The 23,659-nt window shown below is 44.9% G+C and overlaps 1 protein-coding gene across 3 annotated transcripts; it reads left to right on the top strand.

The window, feature by feature from the left end:
- Positions 1-1,905: 1,905 nt before the first annotated feature.
- LOC106652438 (forkhead box protein E1-like) lies at positions 1,906-23,539 on the top strand. Of its 3 annotated transcripts, none has more exons than XM_014371382.2 (10): positions 1,906-2,431; positions 5,956-6,492; positions 10,600-10,732; positions 20,984-21,228; positions 21,306-21,843; positions 21,922-22,129; positions 22,380-22,428; positions 22,506-22,581; positions 23,042-23,215; positions 23,291-23,539. In XM_014371382.2, the coding sequence occupies exons 2-10, from the start codon at positions 6,268-6,270 to the stop codon at positions 23,446-23,448; spliced, it is 1,806 nt and encodes a 601-aa protein (XP_014226868.1). In that variant the 5' UTR covers positions 1,906-2,431; positions 5,956-6,267; the 3' UTR covers positions 23,449-23,539. The 3 variants fall into 3 exon arrangements, with proteins under 3 accessions (XP_014226868.1, XP_014226867.1, XP_014226866.1); XM_014371381.2 differs by having other exon boundaries at positions 23,021-23,215; XM_014371380.2 differs by having other exon boundaries at positions 23,012-23,215.
- The last annotated feature ends 120 nt before the right edge of the window (positions 23,540-23,659 follow it).

The following is a 23,659-nucleotide window of genomic DNA, read 5'->3' as shown; positions in this document are numbered from 1 at the left end:
TGCGCATGAACTCGATTTATTAGAAAACAAATTAAACAAATAAATGTTAATAGAAATAAAAAAAATTAAAATCGAATAAATATTTTTTCTCTCCCTCGAATTATATGAAAATCGATATACTTGATCTCTGACAAGACCTGCGTATGGGTTAAGAGTTATGGCTTTAAACGCGCGTATAGGTGTATTATATTATATATTGTACGCGCTGTGCGTTCACAATGAGCTTACTCTGATTTCGACGGCATAATGCTCGTCGTCGTTTTTCCTGGAAGGCTCAATAATGAAATGAAAGCTGCGATTTGTTTCTCGGAATAGCGATATACACGCTCGTGCACTGCGGATCGTTAAGGCTATTAAAAATCGACTTGCTGAAATTTCCTTCTTCGTCAAGATTCATTTAATCTCTTTCTTTGGCTCTTGAGGTCGAGCTTTATGTTTCCTTATCGATTCGTATATTTCGCTAATGTTCGCTATTCGTGTATTCGTATACTTCGATTCGGGTCAAATTTAAATTTTTTCAGTATTGTTAGGACGTAATTTACTTACCGATCAAGTCTTGTCACTCGTGCGATCAAGTTGAATCGCGAGCAGATCGATCCACCACCGTCATCGCAAAGAAACGTTTTTGATAGTTGGACGTGTAATGGAACGTTGAAGCTGGACGAAAAGTGCAAATGTGGCATTCTCGAGCGAACGAGCTCGATGTTAATTATTGAAAACAATTCGAGCGAAGCGATCGTCGATATTATACACCTGTTCCTGTTTCCTGTGGCCTCGGGGGCTCAAACGACATTGATCGGCGCTCGTCCACACGTCTCTCCGGGTTTCGGGTATGATCATTATATTATTTAAACAATGCAAAGAAGAGCGAACACGTTCTCGTGCACGGCGAGGAGATACAGCCGCGGGCACAGAAGATCGTCGATTATACACTGCACCGAGTTACAATTGGAATATCGCGAGAAAGAGAGACAGAGATAATCACGGCCACGAAGCGATTCGCCAGATAGGCACTTTTTCATTTTCTTCTGTACGGCCGAGTCGAGCTTTGGGAGGCGAGAGACGAGTGGACGTATTGCACGCAAGCTCTGACAATGACCTCGATTCCTTCGTACACACAGGATTGCTCAACAATTTTTTTTGTCGCCTCGAAATCGCGTAGCGCTTATTATATACATACGTAACAAGGTTGTGCGAATTTGGCGAATCGACATATGCGCTGCCGCCAACTTAGCAGAAAAGTCATTTTCAGCTTTCCTGGCGCATTTTTGACATACCAACTAGAACCTCGCTAGTACACGTATCGCCGATAGCAGATGCTTTAACGAATCCATCGTGTTGCATTGTTTTGAATAGCGCTCAAGGACACGTTGGGTGTGTAGGCGCTCGAAGTTGTCGATAGCAGTGTTTACAGCAACACACAGGAGGTAATCATCGATCGAGAGTCGACATAGGGAAGCTCGCGTGTATATATCGCGATAGAGAAGAGTATACAGGCGTACACACGGAGCGGAGGCATAGCTTTCGTAAGATGTAGTCGCGGGCTGGCTGTAATATATAGAAGCATAGAAGCGGTGGAGGAGGAAGGCGGCGTCAAAGGTAACTCCGCCCGCTGGCGCATAGCTCGGTAGTACTTGCAGAATGCAGCTCGTATATAGTGCAACGAAGTAATAGGGGTCAGGTCTGGTTGCGGCACGGCTTTTCTTTCTCTCTTTTGGCTTGCGCAAGCGTCCCCGTATATGCTGCTGGCGATGCACCTCCCACTACGAGTGCTATACGCGGCTCCGTTGCTGCGATCAGCGAGAGAGAGAGAAAAAGAGACTCGAAAGAGCGCGGGGGTCGACGCGACCAAGAGCTCCGTCGAATAGCCGCTACTACTGCTACCGACGATCCGACGATCAGCGCCGAGCGAGGACTCCGGGAGTCGACTCGTATATACACGAGCGAGCGATCGAACTGAGCCGGCAGCACATTTCTGCATGTCTCTCAAACACATTGCGTAGCTTGACTCGAGCGTATCGGCGCGGCTACTACTATATACCAAATCGACGACGAGACAAAAGTGTCGTGTGCGCGAGCGCGTGCCACTGCGCACCGGATGCCAAACGTCTTCTTCGGGAACGAAAGCTCGGTAGCTCCTGATCCCGTCTATCAATCGCTCGATCTGTCAGTGTTGTGTTCGAATAAAAAACATAACGGAATCTAAGATATTCCCAGTGGATTACAGTAAACTGCAGTGGTTGCGACACTTTGTTCGCTTCTTTTTTTGGAGCACTCGAGCTCAGTGTGAATCGAGCCTCGATGTTTCGTTCCTTTTGCGTGCACGATTAGGAGGGAATCGCATCGCCGAGTGCCCATTATTCATCGACCAGTGCAAAACTTTAACTCGTACGCCTCTGCAAGCTCGCTCAGCTCCGATCGGAATAAACATGTAAGTTCATGATTCAAAGTTTAAGTGGGAAACGAGCAGACGATTGAGATGTATACGAATAACGAGACGATACGAGAAAATACGTATCGCGAGTTTTTAGCAGTAATTGGTCGTTGCGAGCAGGTTATTGTCTGCCTCGCCCAGTGCATCGCTACGTTTCTCATACGATTCTATTCGATCGAGAGATGCGTTTCGATCGAGTGCTCTCCTCGGTAATTTAGATAAAGCCGGAGCTCTCTTCTCTCCGAACGAGATAGCTCGTAAGAGCGAGGCTGTGTGCTACAGCTTTATCAAACACTTATACCCGCGATTATTGTAGTTACGTCAAACAAAACTGATTTTTTTCTCATTCTCGTGTGTATAGGCAAACTGACATCGATCGTACGACGGTGAGATATTGACGTTTCGAGATGATCGCGGTGACGTGATTTTATTATGTGTGTCAAACTTACCTGTGCCACTTTTTCTTTGTTGCAACGCCGCGCGTTAGACGCGATTAACACACTTATTGTTTCGCTCGTATGTGTTACGTACGCTCGTTTCGATGAATATCGTTTTGGTGCCTCGAATTGCTGCGATCATCAATTTCGTTTGCGATTTCGACTTATCGAGTTAGCGAGCCTACATCGCAATACTCGAAGAAAGCTCCTCGCATTGTCCAAGTGCTACGTCGAACGAGCAAGTATCGTAAGCCCTTATTGTGTTAAGAGACTTGAATTTTGCTTTTAAGCTTCGCGTGCTAAGATTGCTTACTCGTGTTTCGAGATGCGATTCGTGAAAAAAGAACGACTTAAATCTCACTTGCGTCGACACGGATCCTGCATACTTAAAAAGGGTTGTGTGATGCGCTCAAGCTCGTGGTCCTGAAGCTCGATTCGAGCCATTAATCTGGAGCTTCCGACACTTTGCAAGCGCTCCGAGGCTTAGCGACAATTAATTAGGTCTCTCTCTTTCTCTCTCGCTCGTCGTGTAAAATTGCCATCCGCCGCAGCGGAGCAAGACCGCGTGTGTGTATTTGCGCATTTTATATACACGCGCGCCTACATATTTATAATTTATCCCTTTCTCTGGGCGCATCAAAGCAAAATAAGAGGCAACAACGATTTCTCTATAGGCGCCGCTAGCTTCTTTCCCTTTTTTTCTCTTTCTCTCTTCTTTCTTTCGAGTTACACGCGCGCCAACGACTTGCGGATTGTCGAGTAAAAAAAAAACCATAATTAATCGCTACATGCGTGCGAGGATGAATTTTATTCGGATACATACTACGTTAGTACGTAGGCATCATCAAACGGGTCGCGCGCGCACGTACGAGCGCGTTTCATCCGTTCCGCTACTTGGGCCGGATGCAGCCCTCTATAATATGGGCGCTGGCTAGAATGCCATCGGATAATGTTGGGCGCCCCCAATAGATCATTTATACCTAGACACCGACGACTCGAGGCATTTAAATATAAAATTCTCCTACTTATTGTGCATCCACGCGACGACGACGACGCCTTGGCTAAGCGACGCACCGATGAATTATGAGCTTCGATCGTGATCTATTGGGGGAGTCAGTACGACGCACGACCACTTCTTTTCTGCCTTTTTATTCTTACTTTTTAAATAAAAATCTGAATCATATCGGTATTTTAATATTAGAAAATAATGTATTGCTTCTCTATAGAGAAAAGGGAGAGAGAGAGAGAGAGCTTACGTTTTTATCGATATTGTTTTCATCGCTCAAATGACAGATATTTACAACTCGTCGTGCGGCGCTGTTGTCCGAGCTTTTTCGCTTGTTTTTCGCGCTTCTTTAACGCGGCGAGATAAAAACTCGACCCGAAAAGTTCACGCGTCGAAGCACGAGAGGTTCGCGAGTTCCTGCTATACGAGAGTGAAGATGCCGCTCTCTCGGCACTCTGGGCACGTGTTGACGATTAGAAAAAAAAAAGCAAACGGAGAATTAGTCATCGCGTTCGAGTGATGCACTCCGCGGCTGCAGTTTACTCGCTGTCTCTCCCTCTCTCTCGAGGGATATCTTTACGAGCTTGTAAAACTATGGTGCTGCGCGTAAAATGCACAGGGCGAATGTGCGTCGGCTCGTAATTTTTACCCGTCGCTCGCCGAGATAAGCTATAAAAAGTGAATTCTTTGATCTTTCTTTATTTCCGAGCGTCATCGTCGCGCTCTTGCTACCGAGACACGTATAAGCAATAGATTAAAAAATAATGGATTAAAAACAGCCGTCACCGACGCTGTTTTTTTTGTCGTAGCATCCCGACTCGCAACGATCATCGGGAAGCAAAGAACGAGTGAAATTGCGCCCTCGGATCGCCGGCTTTATACACTGTTTGTCATGGCAAGCATATTGTTTTGTCACTTTTGCGACACTTGGTGTCTCCTCCGTAAGCCTATTCGGCAAGTCGGTCAACTTTAGATATAAAATAAGCTTGTTTTGTATATCCCGATCTCGTTGCATAAACAAGCCATTTTTTAAACTTGGCTAAGTTTTTCTCGCTGACGACGAGATTGCTTGCGTCGTCGTCGTTGTCTATTGGCGTCAATGAGGCTCGAACGCGAAGAGACTCGTAGCAATTAGCCTAAACTTTTTGACTTTTTCTCGAGTGAACCGCGCGGGTGGACGCGCAGCCTCCTACGCGCAGCTATATAACTCACACTTGAACCTATTATAAGTAGGCAAGATTTATGGGCCACTAAATAGGAGCGATTGTAAGTCGGATATTAAAAAAACCTTAAGTGCCTCGTTTGAGGTACAGCTGCAGAGACTAAAATCGTTGGTTCCGTTGCTGCATTCTTCCGACACGGCAATTGCTTTTTCGATTTGCGATATTTTCGGCGACTCTTTCACGACGAGATTGACGATACAACCTTGAATAATTCGACCGCTAAATGATAGACCAATATGGACTTTTGAATAGTCCCATTGAATCGCAAATCACGAGCTTGTTTGCTCTCTTTCATCTTGGGCGCGCGTCGATGAAAATTTTTCTATAATTAATTTACCCCGGAATTTATGGGCATCATTTCACTTTCCACAGATATACCTCTTCGCGTAAATCCGAATAAAAATAGACCGTCTCGACGCGTCTTTCGAAAACTTGAATCCGATTAGTGTGTTTTAGTAATAATTCTCGTTAACATCACTATTTGGTAGGGTCTATTACGTCTGGAAAAATAATATTTTGATGTCTGCTTCTTTAAAGATAATAACTACACGTAATTTAGATACTTATATTGTCGAGTATTGTTTTTCAACAAAGTAATAGATCTTCACGCGTAATAAATCCACTCCAAGTTATTCTTATGAGCTAACGAAAAGTAACAAGGTAAATTATTTCATATAAATTGGCATATATATTGGCTACTTGTACAGCTTGTTATTGGAAAATTGTATAAATCTCAAATGAACCATTTTTTTCATTAAATATTTGTAAAAATAATGTCGAAGGCGTAAAAAAATATGATACTTTCTCACGAGCACCGTATATTGTTACTAATAAATGTTTATTTGTCTTTTTCAGAATATAAAAGCTAGAAAAATTCCAATGGAGCTTAAATGTATTCAAAATTTCAATGATCCCACCAGAATCAATTAAAATTTTAACAAAGAAAAACTCGATTGAAACGAGCGAGAGCAAGCGTCAGTCCTGGTCTAAAGCTTACAAGCTCCACGCAGTTTATACGAGTCGACCGACGGCGGCTCGTGACAGCTCGCGAGAAAAGTGGCTTTCTCGGCCACTGCCGCTCTCTTCGAGAACTTGGTAGCAGCCGAGCAGCTGCACCAACAGCAACAGCAGCAGCAGCATCAGCAGCAGCAGTACCTGAACTCTTACATGAGCAGTCGGCACGCCTGTGCTAATGACAGCTACTTCGACGAATCACTGTCAACAACGGCGGCCACAGTAGCGTCGACGACGACGGCGGCGACATCCTTGGCGGCGACGGTAGCATCTCTGGACGGGACCAGGATGGTCTCTCACGTCATACCCGTTAGCTCTGGAGTTGGCTCATCCTTCGGCACCACGATGAACTTGCACAACGACCTCTATCATCATTACGTGAGTCGTTTGTTTTTCTTTTTCATTTCTTTTATTTTCAAATCTAATTTTACAAGCGCGAATGCAGAGAAATTAAAAATATATATTATATGTGAATCCGCTTTTGTTTGTATATACTTGGCGAGCTGTTAACTGCTCGCGTGTAATTTATTAGGTATACGATAAGATTGCGTCTCCAATAATATTAGTAAACATTTATAACATTTTTTAACGATAGTGTAGCTTTCGGACTAAGTTTATCAACATTGGCCACATACTCATGAGAAAACAATTAGAATCTCATTATTAATTGTATACGTTCGATGCTCCCCGCATTGATTGCAAATAAGTTCATACAGATAATAACAAATAACTTTTTCAGTAAACGCATTAATTTAGATTCATAAATTGTTGACTTTTTGAATTATTTTTAGAAAGAAAAATTCAAAATATTTCTAGATTGATGATTTTTGCCTCGTTGCAAAAGAACATTCATTTTTATGACTATTTTTTTCAAATTTAAGGTATATTTCAACAAATTTGTGCAGATCCTTTGGTTTTATCATTTATCTCTTTGATCTACGAGTATGGCAAATACATTTTTGACGTAAGATCATGTATCCGTAGATATTTATTTTCTACTTGTTGCGTAAGAGACAAATAATTTATTACTTACTGCTCAATACGTCACCAATGGATGAGTAGAGCTCCACAATCGTAATAAATATGACGGACGATACGGCGATTTTTCGTTCTATTATGTTTATAGCTGCTGCTGCTGCGTTCGAAGCAAGTACGCGTTTTCATTGACCGTTACTCATCTTTGACATTGCTAAGCTTTTCACTCGTGTGCATGCGCGCATTGATAATTAATATCTTCATGCCTTTGCCAAAGTACTCGATCGAGCTGCTCGCGCGCAGTCGATGATAACGTCTCACTGATATAGTTTCGTACATCGAGCCCTCGACGGCCTAAAAATACTCAATCAATTTTTTGTACAAATTGAAAATTTCTTTCATTTTGAAAGAGATATTTATTCGGCTGCTTGTAACGGCGAGATATTTGGTTTTCGCAGAAACGTTGAGAAAAATCCACCGTCACAATTAAGTTAAGATTAAATATGACGATAGAACATGTTTTCGTCAAGTCTGGAACTGAAGTGATGTTTGGATGATCGTATAGTACAGAAAAGTTGGTGAAAAATCGAGCCACTACATATCTCGGAACGGCAAACAAGTTTAAATGTGAGCCATAAGCGCTCTATTACGTCAAACATGCTACATGAGAATTTGCGCATTATTATTTCGATGCAATCAAAAACACGCGATATCGGGAGATGATTTTTTTTCCCCCTCGAAAGATGTTGCACTCGGCGTATTATTACAGCTCACAGCAGAGGCTCGACTGCGTGTGTAGTGCATCTTTTCTCTTGTTGCTCCATACGATTCTCGACCAAGGACTATAAATAGGTTCTCATGTTCAAAGCGATAAGTTAATAAAAAGATTTTTTTTCTCTTCGAGCCGCGAGAAAGAGAGAGAGAGAGAGAGAATTAACGATAAATTAATTTACACAAATATTGTATGATTGTAAAGCAGCGGCTAAAATGCGAAGAAGAGAAAATTCGAAAGGCACGAATCGGAGCAATCGGCAATCGTTTTTCGTTATCGATAATACGCCGCATATATGCTGATATGCAATGGCCGCTGACGCACGAACTTGACCAGGCAAGAGCAGCAGCGGCATAAGAGCTTTTGTAATAATACGAGTTTTAACGTCGGCTTGGACGACGATTGTTTTAGTTACATCGACGCCAACGATAAGCTTTGTAAAAAATAGCATAATTCCACACGTTGGAAACGCGATAGAGAAAAGTTGTATTAAATTTCGCACGCAAGCTGCGCTCGGCATTGATATTCAAATGTCTAATATAAAATAGAATTAATATTTTGTCGGTCCTCGCGAGAGCGCATGGATGTATAGTATAGGCGAAAGTACCAAAGACTTGACGATGGCCTTTTTTTCCCTCGTCGTAAGGAGTATACGCAAACTACCGAACTGATAAGTGGGTTATCGAGCGCTTTTATCAGCGACCAAGGTCTCCTGGTCAGTAGTATATCAATTCGTCTTGTATCAAGAGCTGCTCTGCCGGCCATGTAATACGCTCGTGCGGCTCTATACGAGCGTTACACGCACACGTTGCGCTCGAGCACGCAGGCGAAAATCGATAGAAAAAATCAATGTCAGGCTCGTATTGCTCGCTAATAAATAATATATACGCACACAGAGGCGGATGCAGCCACAAGCTCGCGTCGCGTAAAAGAGACTCGAGGAAAAAAACTGCGCAAAGTTCCAAGAGTCGCGAGCAACGAGCGAGGCTCGCGCGATTGATTTCTTCTCGAGTTGGCGGTTCCGCGTACCTGATCCATTGTAAGTAAGCGCAAAAATGGGTGAAAGTCGATCGCGCGATCGTCGCCTGCGTATATGTTCGAGCGCGGCGGTCCTTCGCGAGAACGAGAGGCCAATAATAGCGCAATTTCGCGAGCCTCTCCACTGCAGCAGGCGCTTTTAGGCGCGAGAGCTAATATATTACACGAGCTCGCTCGTCGTCGGCTAATCTCACTTAGCGCGCGCGTCGTCCTCGAGTAGTCGTCGTCGTGCTCGCGAACGCGATTTCTCAGTCGTGCACTCGGTATGCAGTTTTCTGCGCAGTTGTGTGCAGCAGAGCCCATTAGAGAGTCGCTCGCGTCCGCCCATCAGTCAGTGTCGTCGAAGGCGCGAGATCTGCTGCACTTGTGCTCGAGCGATCTCTCCGCGGCGTTAAATCTTCGAGGGATTTGCGCGCACACGCCTCGTCGGCGATGAAACCAGCCGTCGCGAGCCCGATCCTCGCCCGTAACACTGCTACCGTTGCTATTTGGATCCGCTCGGGTGAGAGGGTGGCGCAGAGCAGAGTTGCAGGGAGGTCGAGTGGCAGCGGCGGACCCAAGTTACACGCTTCTTTCTTTCTTTCTCTCTTTCTCAGCTTCTTTCGAATCTTATACTCAACGGAATACGAGTTTACTCTTTCACGCGACATTTGCGGCCGTTTTATAAGCTTGTTAATTTTTTCTCCTCCAGCTTGTCTTTGCACATGCATTCGCTACTCTCGCTCTCTACTTTTCTTTTTCTTCGCCACACTGCACGACATATCTGACGATTTATTTTGCGCCTCCTGCAACACTGCACACGCATATCATTCTCAGCCCCTTGTTCGACTCGAGCCTTAACATTTTAATTCTAGCTCGTTCAACGGATGCTTGGCTACAGACCACTGACATTTGACACAACGATAAGGCGCGCGTGAGCTCTTTATAATACGCCTATTGCGCATTGGTTAATCCGAATCTCGGTTACTCGTGCGTCGCTCGTTCCGTTTTTCCTTGTTTTCTTTGAGATATCCTTGTTGCTTAACGGAAAAGCCATTGCTTCAAAGAGCACGCAACGAAAATCAAATGCAACCATGATACTTCTTTATTTTCTTTCGTTCTTTGCACCGTTGAAAAAAAAGCTAAGAAAAAAGATATGTCAAAATTAACGAACTCTACTAATCCTAGCATTTTTTTATACCTTTGAACTTGATACTCGTACAAAGCCTGTCAAAACAATTGCTTCGTGTTTGTAAGCTTCTTAACTGACACAACTTCAAACAAAGTTCAGTAATGGAGCAAGTCCTCACGTGGATTCCCTTTTTACAACTCGTTCCCGTCCGTCAACAATGGTTTTCAGTGTTTTTATTTTTTATTTTCATTTTCATTTTCTTGCATCGTCGTAAATCATTTTATCTATTGACTTATTACTACTTGATCTTGTTGTTTATCGTAAATGTTTTGGTACGCGTGTATATAGTTATTATATAGCCAGTTTACTTTATGACCCGAGACAGATGCACGTTTACCGGTTTTATGTCATAGATTCCAAAATATTTTCAAAGACTCGCAAAAACATTGTTAGGTACGCCGTAATGAATCGGTGAAAATATTTTGAATGTTTCTGTATTCTGTTTATTTTAGCGATCTGTAGTGAAATGAATAAATAAATCAATGAAACGAATGTCACTTTCGATTAAATCCGAACTTTTTTCGTGTAGGATTTGCAGCAGGGAAGCGGCGGTCTCAACGGGCCTGGTCTCAGCGACATGCAGAGTTCGATTCATCATCTGAAAATTAAACAAGAGCCATTTCAGTTTTCGTCGACGGCGAGTCTTCCACACATGCATCAAGGTGAGCAAAATTTGTTACTACGCGATTAAGTTTTATTTTACTATTCGTGCGCCGGGGTTGTAGCACTGCACAGCGTCATGAATTTTTATTTATTTAGGAGCTCCCGTCGGATATTTTTATCAAGTATAAATAGGATTTTTTTTTAATAGCGCGTGATAAATCGATAAATAAAAATACATGCGGTAACATTCGTCAGCGCAGCTTGGCACGGTCAAATGATTTTTCATTGCGCCTGCGAGAGTGTCGCGGAATTTTGTCGTACGTTCGTAGTAGCTCCTCGACAAAGTGAAATGAATACGCTCATGAGTGACGACATCTAAGAAATGGATATACTCAACGCGTTCAATTTTAATATTTTCTTACTATTAGACGTTCGTTTTATTATTGTTTATTCCTTTCCTTTTTATATTGAAGAGCTAGAAACAAAAACAAAACAAACAAACAAAAAAAATATAGTAGTATACAGATGGCGTGAAATTGAAAAGAAAAAAAAATAAAGAAAAAAAAAATGCCTCGAAGACATCGAGGCATCGATCACTTGGGTTAATGCTTATTTCACAAGTATTCGCCGGTTGTAAATGTTTCGGTGCTAATCTTTGCCTCATTCCGGAGCTTTCAAAAAAGCGTCACAGAAGTAGCATATAAAAGCAGTGAAGCAGTGTGGCATGGCGCGCCGTTGCCGTGCGTGTAAGTGCCTCTTCTTCTTAGTTTCTAATAATACGAAGTGGCTGCTGCTGCTACTGCTGCTGTATGGTAAAAAGAGAGCCACAAAACGCCGCTGACAATAAGAGGGAGGAAACAAATGAGCGAGGCGTGCAACATTTCGTGTAAATGTATGCGTGCATTAGCCCGAGCAAGCTTGATCTATGGCTTGCATGCGACTAACTCGATTATATTACGCCAACTTTTAGCCCGAGCAGAGATCGTCAGATTTTTTATGAACCGAAGATATTTGCTGTCCCCACTAAAATTATTCGAAAGGCAAGCTCTCGATGCTCGTATGTTTTTGATCGATCATTAATCGTTATGATTATAAATTGAGTTCACGAGAAAACTTTATGATAAAACTTCAACTGCAAATTAGGAAATAAAATAAATCATAAGGATGTACCCAGAAAATTCAATGTATAGTCTGCTTTTGCACGACTTTATATTATGCGGATGCATTACAAAAAGCGTCGCGCGAGCTGCATTTCGAATGAATGAAAGTGTACGTTCGCGCTTGTTTATATCGTTCTTTGTTTTACGGTTATTTAATAATAAACTCTCAAACAAGTTGCATAAATCGGAGCATATATATAAATGATGTATCTTCTGGGAGTAAGTTATGAATACATTCGCTAATCGTTACGTAAATATTTATAATTTTCTTTTGCAATGTTTTTCCTTCGTCCGATTACGATATTTATATCGTAGATTCTCGTGTGCGTGCGGCTCTTCGGTTGCAACGTACTTTGCCATGAACGTGAACGAGTAATTACAGCCGCGGCTTTTTATCATTAAAAACAAACAATAGCATTGCCTCTTCGTCGCTCGGAAAAAAGATTCGACGAGTCGCGCGTTCGTGATCGGTTGTGTTACGATATTTTTTTTCCATTCTTTTCGACTTTACTGAAATTGAGATTCGTTATTTTTGGTTAATAACTTTTAGGCACAACAAGCAGTAAACGATAAAGAAAGTCTAATTCGAGGAGTACATGCGGCAAATTTGTTTTTCTCAGCCTACTGCATAATATACCACATAAATGACAAATACGAAACTTGAGGTTAAAATACTCGGGTTGGTCTTCTTTCAGTACAGCTCATCGTTTTTCTAGATAAAAAAGTCCCGCGCGCGCTCCAACTCGGCTCATTATAAAACATATTTGGCGTGTACTGTAACACTTTTTACGAAGAAAGCTCGGCGAGCTTCTGCTTAAATGACTTGTAATGAATAATTGTTGGAGAATTTATCACATTTCTACATGTATATCCACACATTCGTATTATATATAATGCAGGCTGTATGCAATTATGTGTGTACATTATGTTGTGAAGCAAAAACACGTGTTTGGCGCGCATAAAAGAAAAATTTATTGCCCTAAAGATGTGGGTGTGCGTGCGTGTCGCGAGCTTATACGCCTCTCGACCAATAATATTGTTTGTTTATTTTATTTTTATTTATTTATTTCTCTCAACTTACGTATTCGACGACGTCTTTAGCGAGTCGATATCGATACAATCGCTGAGTTATTCTTCTTCAATTTTTCGAGTTCATTTTATGTGCTTACAGGCGCTTCTATATAAGTGGAGTGGTGGTCTATAAGCACTTACTACTCGGACTAGTGATTCTCGGGCGATTTATTATGTATACAGTGTCAGCGATGTTAGCAAATAATTTGATGAATCTTGCAAGTAATTAAATTTCTTAGCCATCGATCAAAATGCCCCACTGGCGCGTGCTCAACGCTATAATACTCGTATACATATATAAGGCCTGGCGAGTCGTATACATTATTTGATAATTTTTGAGGAAAATATCTCTTAATTCACCGCATGGCATAAAAATAAAAAATTCTAGACGTCTTCTCTCATAACTATATCAAAAAAGTGAAGAAGTTCTAAATTTATCGCTATAAGCCGCTGGCGCGCATATTTGCGTGAACTCGGAAGATCATCAACAGTTTTAATAATTTGGACACTTTCTCCGTCGAGTCGCAGGCAGAGATCGAGAAGAATCGCGCGAATAATTTCATCGAACTTAAAAATAGACCCTGGACCGCTCGGTTGTACTATCGCTATTACTAAGCCGAGAAAAATTCGATACATCGAGTCGAAAATCAAATGTGATTTTACTGCGCCGCCACTATTTTACATTTTCTCTTGGAGATTATAAACAGAAACAATCCTATCTATCATCCGCGGCAAAGTGGCAAAATGTTATCGTGTGACGCGCACAACCCTCGTCGAGAGATGAACATATTTAATATCGCTCGGTCAAGTTTCGGCGATTAGCCAAAGTCTTTTTTCATTGATGCCTCGGTCGGTCATTATACTCTATCCGTCCACAAATTGTAATGCATTTCGCGTTGCTCGTACGTTTCCCTTGTAAGTTTCAGCGGCTCGGTTTTAGTTCGGAGATGCTCTATCTCTCTCCATGTTCGGGTTAATAATATATGAATCTAAGACCCGGAGGATCAGTGAAAACACGATTTTATGTATAAATATAGGAAGTAGCTATTTAAGCCGTAGACATAAAGAGAGAGGCGTGAGTTAAGCGTGCGCTCGCGGAGCCCACAGTGTATGTTGTAACCTGACAGGCCTTACCCCGCGAGCTTATCCCCGCGTGTTCGTTCGGGTTTGCGGCTTTACAATGCACACGCGTAGTGCTGCAGCAGGTCTATTTTGTGCTTCGCGTCGTCGTCGTCGTCGCTACCGAGGGAAGATTTTCTCATGCGGGCGCGAACGATCGGCCTGAGTATGCCGCGACGAGCTTCGAATTCCGCAAGCAGTAGCGCGAGATAAGTGCAAGCTACTTACATATGCAAACATCGAATGTGCTGGCCTGTGCGCGGTGATTCAGCAGTGAAATTGAAGCAACGCTTCCTGTTGCACACACGCCTTGTATATTATGCTGATTTCATGCCACGATAAAAGTGCCGAACGAATGACACCTACACCTTTCGGAGCGTCGCGATGCAAGGCGAAATTTTACACGACTCCCAACACGACTCGTCACGTACGAATTTTGTCGAGCGCATATATACTCTTGTACGAGTACAGCTTCGTCTGCCACCGTACAAGTTGAATCAATTATTTCACGAACTAATCATTTTTTAGATCATCTGAAAAAAATCGAGGAGTAGCGTGTCGATGCGTGGCGCTGAAATATTATAACGTTGAACGATCTTCCAAAATATTATGGCATCCGTCGAGCACATGGACATTAAATTGCTATATTAATGACACTCGTGGGCAGACACGCAGCGATGGCCAGGCCAGCACGCGTCGTGCGTGATTTTCGTCGGTTCCGAATAAACGCATAAAATCGGCAATAAGACAAATTTTTGAAAAATTTTCCTGTATCGTTTCTAATAATAGCCTCGAAGCAGTGCGTTGATACGCAGCTGGTGCATATAAAATCGCGTATAGACATTAAAAACGAACGAAACTCGGCGTTAGGCGAGGACGCCGACGCTATCAGATCGACATTGACGTTTGGTGCAATTCAAGAACTTTGGCAGCAGCATAAAGACTTGTATACAGAATCATTCATTAATACGAGCATCTTAATAACTATGAAAAAGACTCGTACGAAGCGATTCAGCTGCAAAGGAAGCAAAGGAGGTGAGACGAAGACGTTGGATACCGATTGGCCGTAGCATAGTATGTCGTAAATATACGCGCGGATCGATACTGGAGCGACTATATACATAAGCCGAGAAAAGAAAAACACGTGTTCCGAGCATCGATCCGCGCGCGTCATACGTGCAGCGAGCCGTGACGGCCGTGACGATCGGCTACACACACACACACTCGTACTCGTGCTACTCATCATCATCGCACTGTATAGTTGAAACGCCGCACGGAAACTGCGATCGAGCTGCTGCTCGTGTGCAGATAAGTCCAGCTCAGCTCCGCGCGTATCGGGATTTTTTTGTTATCGGAGGCACGCGGGTCTCTCTCTCTCTCGCTTGCAGTCGCGCATAATACACATGTGCGCGAGGCTTGCGAACGACGACGACGCCAAGTAGCCGGATAAACTCGAACTTGCCCGCGATGACCCCCTGGCCCGTCTTGGAGCAGCGTGTATATAAGTATAAGCGAGTCGTTGGCGTGTTTTCTCGCGCGATCTCGAGTGCGTTTAACGATACTATACGTCGATGCAGCGCAGCGCCGGGGAAAGCCGGAACAAGTGCCATACGCACGAGATACGTATAATTAGATACGGGCGCGGGCCATATCAGTGCTCTATATATGCACCGTTTTTAGTGGCTCTCTTTTTCCTCTCGAAATTTCTGCTGCGCAGCCGGAAAATTGCCGCGGGGGCCCGCGTAGGTGTAAGTACGCAGTAGTAAAGCTCGATTCGCGCTCGTTTATCTATACTTTGACTATATACTCGTACGTGCCTCTCGCGCTGCACTCGCGCGGCTAATTGTAGCTTTTGCGCGCGGAGGCCGTAGGCGCACTTGGCTCGGGCTCATTATATTCGGGCTCGTGCGCAAAACAATCTTTTGTTCGATATTCAACTTATTGCTCTGCCATACGTATATAGCGCGAGGCGGTATCGTATCGCACGCATTCGCATATATAGCTGGCACACGCAGACGAACGAAATGGAGCCTCGCGCTGGATATTACATTGGCGCGTAAGAGCGTATATAAACTGCAGGCGCGCGCGCCTCGCCTCGTACGTGCGACTAGTGGCAGCAGTAGTATCCGTCGAGCGGAAATCCAACACGATAATTCGGTTGGGCACGGGGCACGAAACTATAAACAAAGCGCGAGCGTGGCGCGCGCCCGTCCCCGCCCGCCTCTCCTGCCCTGCCCTGCCTGCCACCGTTCGCTATAATATACGCTGCTGCTGCTGCTGCTGCTGCTATATGTACGCGCGCGCGCACGCACGTATATATTCGTCAAAAAAGTCGTATATAATGCTGAAAGTGTCGGGTTTCCTTCGGTGCCAGCCACGCAGTAAATTACCCTTCGGCTCGCAAGAGGTCCAGAATCACGTAGCCACTTGCCTATATGCTATGTGTGTTTCTCTCCTCTTGCTCTTTTTATGCCCATATATTCTTTCTCTCTCTCTCTCTATGTAAGCCTCATGCCATCCGAGCTTTTTTGCGAGCGGCCAACTTTTACCGAGACCGTTCCTATTTATACGCGAATACTGCACGCTCGTGCAGAAACCGACCAATAGAGAGAGAACGAGAACGACTCGTGAAAATATCTTTTACCTTCGCTCTCGTCTCTCTCTCTCTACATGTTGTATATTAATAAAAGCACGAGGCAAAATAACCCATTACTCTGTATCGTGCTAATTGTTGCAAATTGTGCCTTATCGTCACGACTTGGCTTATACTTGAACACTCGCCCGCCCACACCCTCTTGTTGCACTCCTTACTTGAATTTTATGCTTTCGCTTGTTTTTCAACTTCGTTTCAAAAATTATATAAATTTTTGATCTACATGTTCATCTCAGTCGGATCTTTAAAATGGAAATGATCGACCAATGATTGATTTCAGCCAATGCTTTTAATGCACGTAATTTCTCACGTAAAAGCATCACGAAAAGTTGATCGATGGGTGAATCATCGTTAGTCGGTCTAAAAAGGTGCATCGCAAATGAACGCGCAGAGCTGCATACACGATGTAAACGCGCGCGTGAAAAGTAATCGCAGTTGAGGTATAAAATACGACGCTCGCGAAGCGTCGAGTTGCACATCGCTTGTACGATATTTGAGAAAGCTCTCGAGCGAGGACTTTTCGCTTGTTTCGTTTGGAAAACGTGCCTCATTGGCCGTGTTGCTGTCTCTCGCTCTCTTTTTCTACGTGCGTTCCCACCTCCGCGCGCGCGGCTGCAATTAGAGCCCCGAGAGACCAGTGACTCATGCCTCGGTGACTTAATTACGAATCTCGAGCTTCTGCGACGATCGCACGGACCGAAAGCGCTTCGATGCTTGGATCGAGCTTGTGCTTAATGTACGTATCAAAATGACCGAAACCCGCGCAGAGATGTATAGCGTAACGCTGGATTTTCAACGAGGACTCGCCAACTTCCGAGTCCGATAAAAACGAGGTCAAGGTCTTCCAAGCTGTTGCTGTTGCTGCTGCTGCTGCTGCTGCTGCTCCAAAGGCGAAACAAAACAACCGAGACAAGGGAATGCGGGGAACACTACACTTTTGCGAATGGCCGTAAAAGCACGAGGCGTCGATTCGCTGGAAACCGGCCATTATTTCCAAATAATCAGCTGCTGCCGCGCGGGCTGAGCCAGCAGTCCTGGCATTTTGTAATCTCGCTCTTATGCAATTATCGTGCTCGTCGCTTGTACGTCCGACGAAAATTCATTGTTCGCTCGATCAATACGTGTATCGGTACACGGCATTACATTCGTCGATACAAAACGGCCTACGTTGAAAAATGCGTCGCGCGGATCACGAGCTACTTTCGCCTGCACAATCTCTGTTCGACCCAAATACAAAAACCCTCGATTATAAGAAAGACAAATGAGCAACCGTTGACGGGGTAATAAGGATCGTCGTGGCTATTGCTTGTCGATTGGCTAGCAAGTCGAGCTTGCGCCTGACCAACGAAACGCACGAGACAACCAAAAGTGCACGAGTTTGAAGTTTACGAGAGCTCGTGCGGGTGTGCGAATAAAGCTCGATACGAGTAACGGATAGCAGCTCGAGAAACGAATGCGCACGATCGTGTCGTTTCTTCGAGTGTCGAATTTCGCTCATTGGGCCCGATTCACGGCGCATGGAGTAGCTCATCGAATTGCTTTTTCAGCAAATTTGTAATATATTCGTCGAGGGCTCGAATCTGGTAATGGTATACTTGTATCGAATCTAGTGCATCGGTAATGAGCCAAAATTACCAGTACACAGTCCAAGTCTCTGCTGTAACACTGATATATGCATCAGTTTAATGTGTATCGCGCGCATTATTATGTGCATTCGACTCCATCAACTGTGCTACTGGCTCGAGCCGAGCTATCGCGCATTACAAAACATCCTCTTGATCTATTATGACAAAGTGTACAAGTGACAATTTGTACGGTAGTAACAACAATATACCCGAGCCACTCGCGCAGTCCGTATCTTAGCTTATGTTTTTTTTACCAGTCGTGTTTTTCAAAACACTTTCGATATAGAAGAAACTTGAACGCACCATCACGAATGCGTGCACGCCATTAGCAGCAGCGGCAGCTGTAGTATCGACGATGACGTTTCCTTTCGCGACACTCGAAAGCTCATTTTCTAAATGCTCCGAACGATTCGATTGTTTTATGACTTCTCAACTGCAATGGATTTTTTTGATCTTTTTTTCAGATCAACTTCACAATTAGTTTGACACTTGAGATTTTTTAGCCGATTGCCTCAATTGCATCCGCTCTACGACGAGCTCTGTCGGGGGAATTTTTAAATCGCTCGACAAATCCCATTACTCCAAAGAAGGAGAAAAAACATTGCGTATGCAATAAAAAATTTACTCTTACGATTAGTGTAATAAATATGTACCTGCGTAAGTCGCTCACGCATTTTTCGTTGCAGCGCGGAAAATTACTTATACAAACTTAATAATTTGACATTTATATATAAATAAAATGTCCGAAATCATAAATAAACGATAAGACATTGAGAGATTCTACTTGTGCGTGTTGTATATCGAATATCATATTATATACGCATACAAAAAAAAGCACAAATGAGCCGTCAGAGAGATAAAAGTATATTTTTCAAAGCTCTCGCAAAGAGAGAGAGGAGTTGTCGAGGCGTGCGATAAGTCGCAGCAGCTGCAGCAGCAGCGGAGCAAAGAATCTGGGTAAAAAAATGTTGCCACCTCGGGGCATTTTCTCTCGTAACCCAAGAAGACCAATGCGTATAATGTGTAAGCTCGTTTATGCGTCAGCGATCGCAGCACTGCACGCCGCCGCCACCGTCGCAGTCGTACACGCTTATCAGTCAAAGACGATGATCCGAGCGCGAGAGTCCTGACTCGTTGCGACTGCGCACGTATGATACATGAGAATTTTTTTTCAACGATGGATTCAAAACGACTTACTAATGCGAGCGATTTCATCGCAATGTCGAAATTATATAATTAAACGATGCCAAATGCATCGGAGGCAATGACAAAAAATAAACTCGATGGTTTTTACGAGGTCCCGAAAGCGCCGTAACTACTGGCTAAACAGCCCTTGAGTATACAATCTGTAACATACGAAACGAATCGAGCTAATTGAGCAAAAGCTCGGCGTTTTACCGATTATACGGCTCCGTTAGGATCACGCACGTGGCGCGGCTCTCGTTACCTAGAGCGCAGTGCGCGAATCAGTTACGAGCCATTAATTTCAATTAAGATCGTAGCTGCAGAAGTATACGTTACAGGCCAGGAGGAAAAAAAAATCAAAGTCTCGATCACGATTACATTATACTTTGGGTAAAACGCCTGCAGTCTTATCGACGAATCGATGGATTGGTTGCACGCGCGGATAAGATATATCAGCTAATGCGGCCAGAGAGGCTCGGATTACGCTCAGCATCGGGAATTTTCTGCGCTACAGCTCGTTCGCTCGTTGCTTCGGTGTATTATACTCACGTAGTGGAGCCTGCTGCTGTTACGCTTGCACACCTCCATTGTTCTTTTGTTGCTGAAACGAGAGAAAGAGAGAAATGTTAAAGAAAAAGAGAGTAAATGAGAGAGAGAAAGAAAGAACGAACAATGTCTTTGGCGCATAAAATGAAATAAAATTAAGCGAGCGAAAAAAGGTGGCCCCATAAATTCTCGAGCAACAGCTAAAAATTAGTCGGTATGGATTATCGAGTCTGCTTCGAGCACGGCATCCGTCGCGATGTGATCGTGCTGAAATTCATTGGACCCATATCGAAGCAGGACAAACCAAACGTCCGCGAGAGCAACTGGACGTACGTTACAGCTGCCAACAGGCGATACCCCACGTTTAGTCTCGATCGGTTGCTTTTTTCCAAACTCGCGCGTATATGTATATTATTGTATTAATCCTCGTGTACGGCCTGATCGGTATACGTACGAGGTGCGATAAGCCATTACTGTATGCGCGTGCTTTCGGCCTCGAATCGCCCGCGACACGTTTGCCACGGCCGTAGTTGGCATTGACGTCGCGACGATATCGATTGCGTTATAGACTACGGTCACTCAGCCACGATTAGAAGTAAAAGCTCGCTCCGGTATAGGTCGAAATCTCCAACATTATACCTGTTATGGCTGTTGTGAGTAGTGTTTTTCATTCTCCATACACCATCCTTTCGACGAATCACAGCCAGACCCGATCATTTTTCCGCACACACCGTGGTTAACGTACTTCAGGGAAATCGCTTCGATATTTCATTGTGTCGTCGCCTCTTGTGCATTGTTCGATCGGTGGACAATGAGGCGAGCTGTTATTAGATTCCTCGCTTATTCTATATCTCTAAATCATTATCCATACTTACCACGAGCTATACGATCTTACAACTAAATCATCTACTATGAAGTATAATTTTGAAATTGTTTTTTATGATCAAACAGTAAGCAGTTTCGTATCGGAGCCCCTGTCGAGTCCCTGCATGAGTTCGCTGACGAAGGACCTGAACGCGTCGATCGGTGGCTCGCCCCTGGACTCCTCCATAGTCGGGAGCACGAGCCTCCAAGATCAGCATCAGCCGCTGCGCAGCCCGGACTCGGTGGCTTCCTTGGCCAGCAGCAGCACCACGACTCACGGCCTGGTCAGCAGCAACTCTCAGCAGCAGCATCAGCAGCAACACAGTCGATCGGTAAGACTCTTCGAATACTCGTCGTTAATTCGCTCTCTCGACATTTTCCTGATCTTCACGATTCGAAACACCCACAGTTGAAGCGCAAAGGCGAGGCCGGACTAGCTCTCGACGTGGTCGGCAACTCGAGCAGCGACTCGCTCTCCTCGCCGGAAAAGCGATCCCGCGGCTCGTTGCGCATGTCGTCGGACGAGGGTCCCAACAGCAGCACCGGCAACAACAACAACAACAACAACACCCCGACGACGTCGAGCAGCTACTCGTCCAATGCGATCGCGACGACCACGTCGAGCGGCGGCGCCTCGAGCTTGTCGCCCGGGACCGGGGCCAGCAGCAGCGACGCCAATCAGCAGCCGAGCTCGGCGGGCCAGGGCAACGACGCCAAGCCGCCTCTGAGCTACGTGGCCCTCATCACCATGGCCATACAGAGCAGCGAGCACAAGCGGCGCACCCTCAGCGAGATCTACACGTTCATAACGAGCAACTACCCGTACTACGAGAAGAACAAGAAGGGCTGGCAGAACTCCATCAGGCACAATCTCAGCCTCAACGAGTGCTTCGTCAAGGTGCCCCGGGAGGGTGGGGGCGAGCGCAAGGGCAACTACTGGATGATTCGTGAGTTTACATATAGCTTATTGTTGCAAGCTCGAGCTTTTGCGAGTACAGTACAGCACGTGTGGGATGAATTTGCAGACCCCGAGGCGAACGACATGTTCGAGCACGGCAACTGGCGGCGGCGCAAGCGCATGAAGCGCAACTTCCGCAGCGCCACTTACCCCAAGGAGCTGTACAGCGAGCGATTCGGCGGCCTGGGCGGTCACCTGGGCGCGAGCACGCGCAACTTCTTCGGCCACTCGCCGCCTGCCTACTCGACCTCGGCCTATCCCCGCTACGATACCAGGTAAATCGTCGTTTCGAAAGGCCACACCTATTATTCGCACCTACACCTTCTCCATCGTAGCCATCAGCCCCCTACTACCGCACGCTCTGCCCGAGTTCGCACGCGTACCACGCGTACATTTCTATTTATCCATATAGCAGCACCCAATACTATACCTGCGAAAACGTATTTCGATGAATTTATATGAAAGCCAACTCGGCCAATAAACGTTATCGGCTCTTATCTTACCCGTTGTAATTTCTCGTTTCAGCGCCTGGGGTCTGCAACAACAATCCTTGTCGAGCTACAGCCACTGCCAGGTAATCGAAATTCCTCTTTTTTCGCTCGCTCGCATCGAGTAACTTGGCTATAATCTCTTATTTCGTCTCACTCGTAGCTTCAGCAGCAGCTACCGATGCAATCCATGCAGATTCCAGCAATGGGCGGCTACAGTCAAATCAGCTCGTCGCTAGGTGAGTAAGAGCAACAGCGCCCGACGCGTAATACTGATAGAAATGAAAATCTAATGCCAAGAATCATCTTAAAATCTTGCGGAAATAATCGATCGATTCTCTCTGTTAAAAGACCGAATTCCTGCTGCAAGATCAGGATGATTCTTGGTGTTTAATTCCGACCTTTACACCTCAGATATCAATTCAAGTCGGCTGCTCAATGATGCATTTGACTTTTGCTGGTATCAACTCGAGCTGGCAAAGGTCTCAGAAGCATGACTGCAACTTTGATATTTCCCCATATTGATCTTACAGCAAGAATTCGGTATTTTAACAGAAAAAATCGCTCGATTCTTGCGGCAAGATCAAGATGATCCTTGGCATTCGATTCTTATTTCTATCGGTGTAGGCCCACGCGGGCCAGCCCCGTGTCAACGTCCCGGTCAAAAAGCCTTTCAAGGCAATTATCTTGATGTTCCAGGCGGCACGGGCAGCAGCAGCGCGGCGGCGATGAGCGGCAACGGTTTCGCCGGCGGATTCTCGGCCTGCTCGAGGCGCCACGACGCCGCTTCGGCGGCAGCGGCAGCGGCTGCGGCGGCCGCCGCGTCCATGACCGTCACCGAGGCCGTCTCCAGATGCTCCTACTGGCCCGACAGTCAGTATTGACTCCACCTTTAAAATTTTACCGTTTCGTTCGATCGATCGTGTAATCGTTGGAATGCTTTTACAGTGGTCAAGGAGGACCCGGCGAATACGCCCGTCTCGCCCAGCAGCGTCAGCACGGTCGGCGTGTCGTCCAACGTGTACGGCTCGACGCCACCCTCGAGCGTCTCGTCCATTGGCTACTCGCCCGTCGACTTTCAGACTCGTTCCAAATGCTTCATGTGAAATATACGCCTCATAAACCAGACTTATTCTACATTTTTACACGCAAAACGATCGAGTCTCGACCTTTATTTGCCTTGAGCTCACTTTTTTTGTTACCTTCTGTAATTTTACTTCGATATTTTCCCCCCCAGAAACCGTTACGTTACTTCGATTATTGCTCCTCACATTGATGCTATTAACTATTTTTAATCGAATATACAATTTGGAGAAA

Source organism: Trichogramma pretiosum, unplaced genomic scaffold (assembly GCF_000599845.2).
Source record: "Trichogramma pretiosum strain Unisexual culture from Peru unplaced genomic scaffold, Tpre_2.0 scaffold32, whole genome shotgun sequence".
Taxonomy (NCBI): Eukaryota; Metazoa; Arthropoda; class Insecta; order Hymenoptera; family Trichogrammatidae; genus Trichogramma; species Trichogramma pretiosum.
The sequence above is the reverse complement of the archived record's forward strand: the minus strand, read 5'-3'. Positions and strand labels throughout refer to the sequence as shown.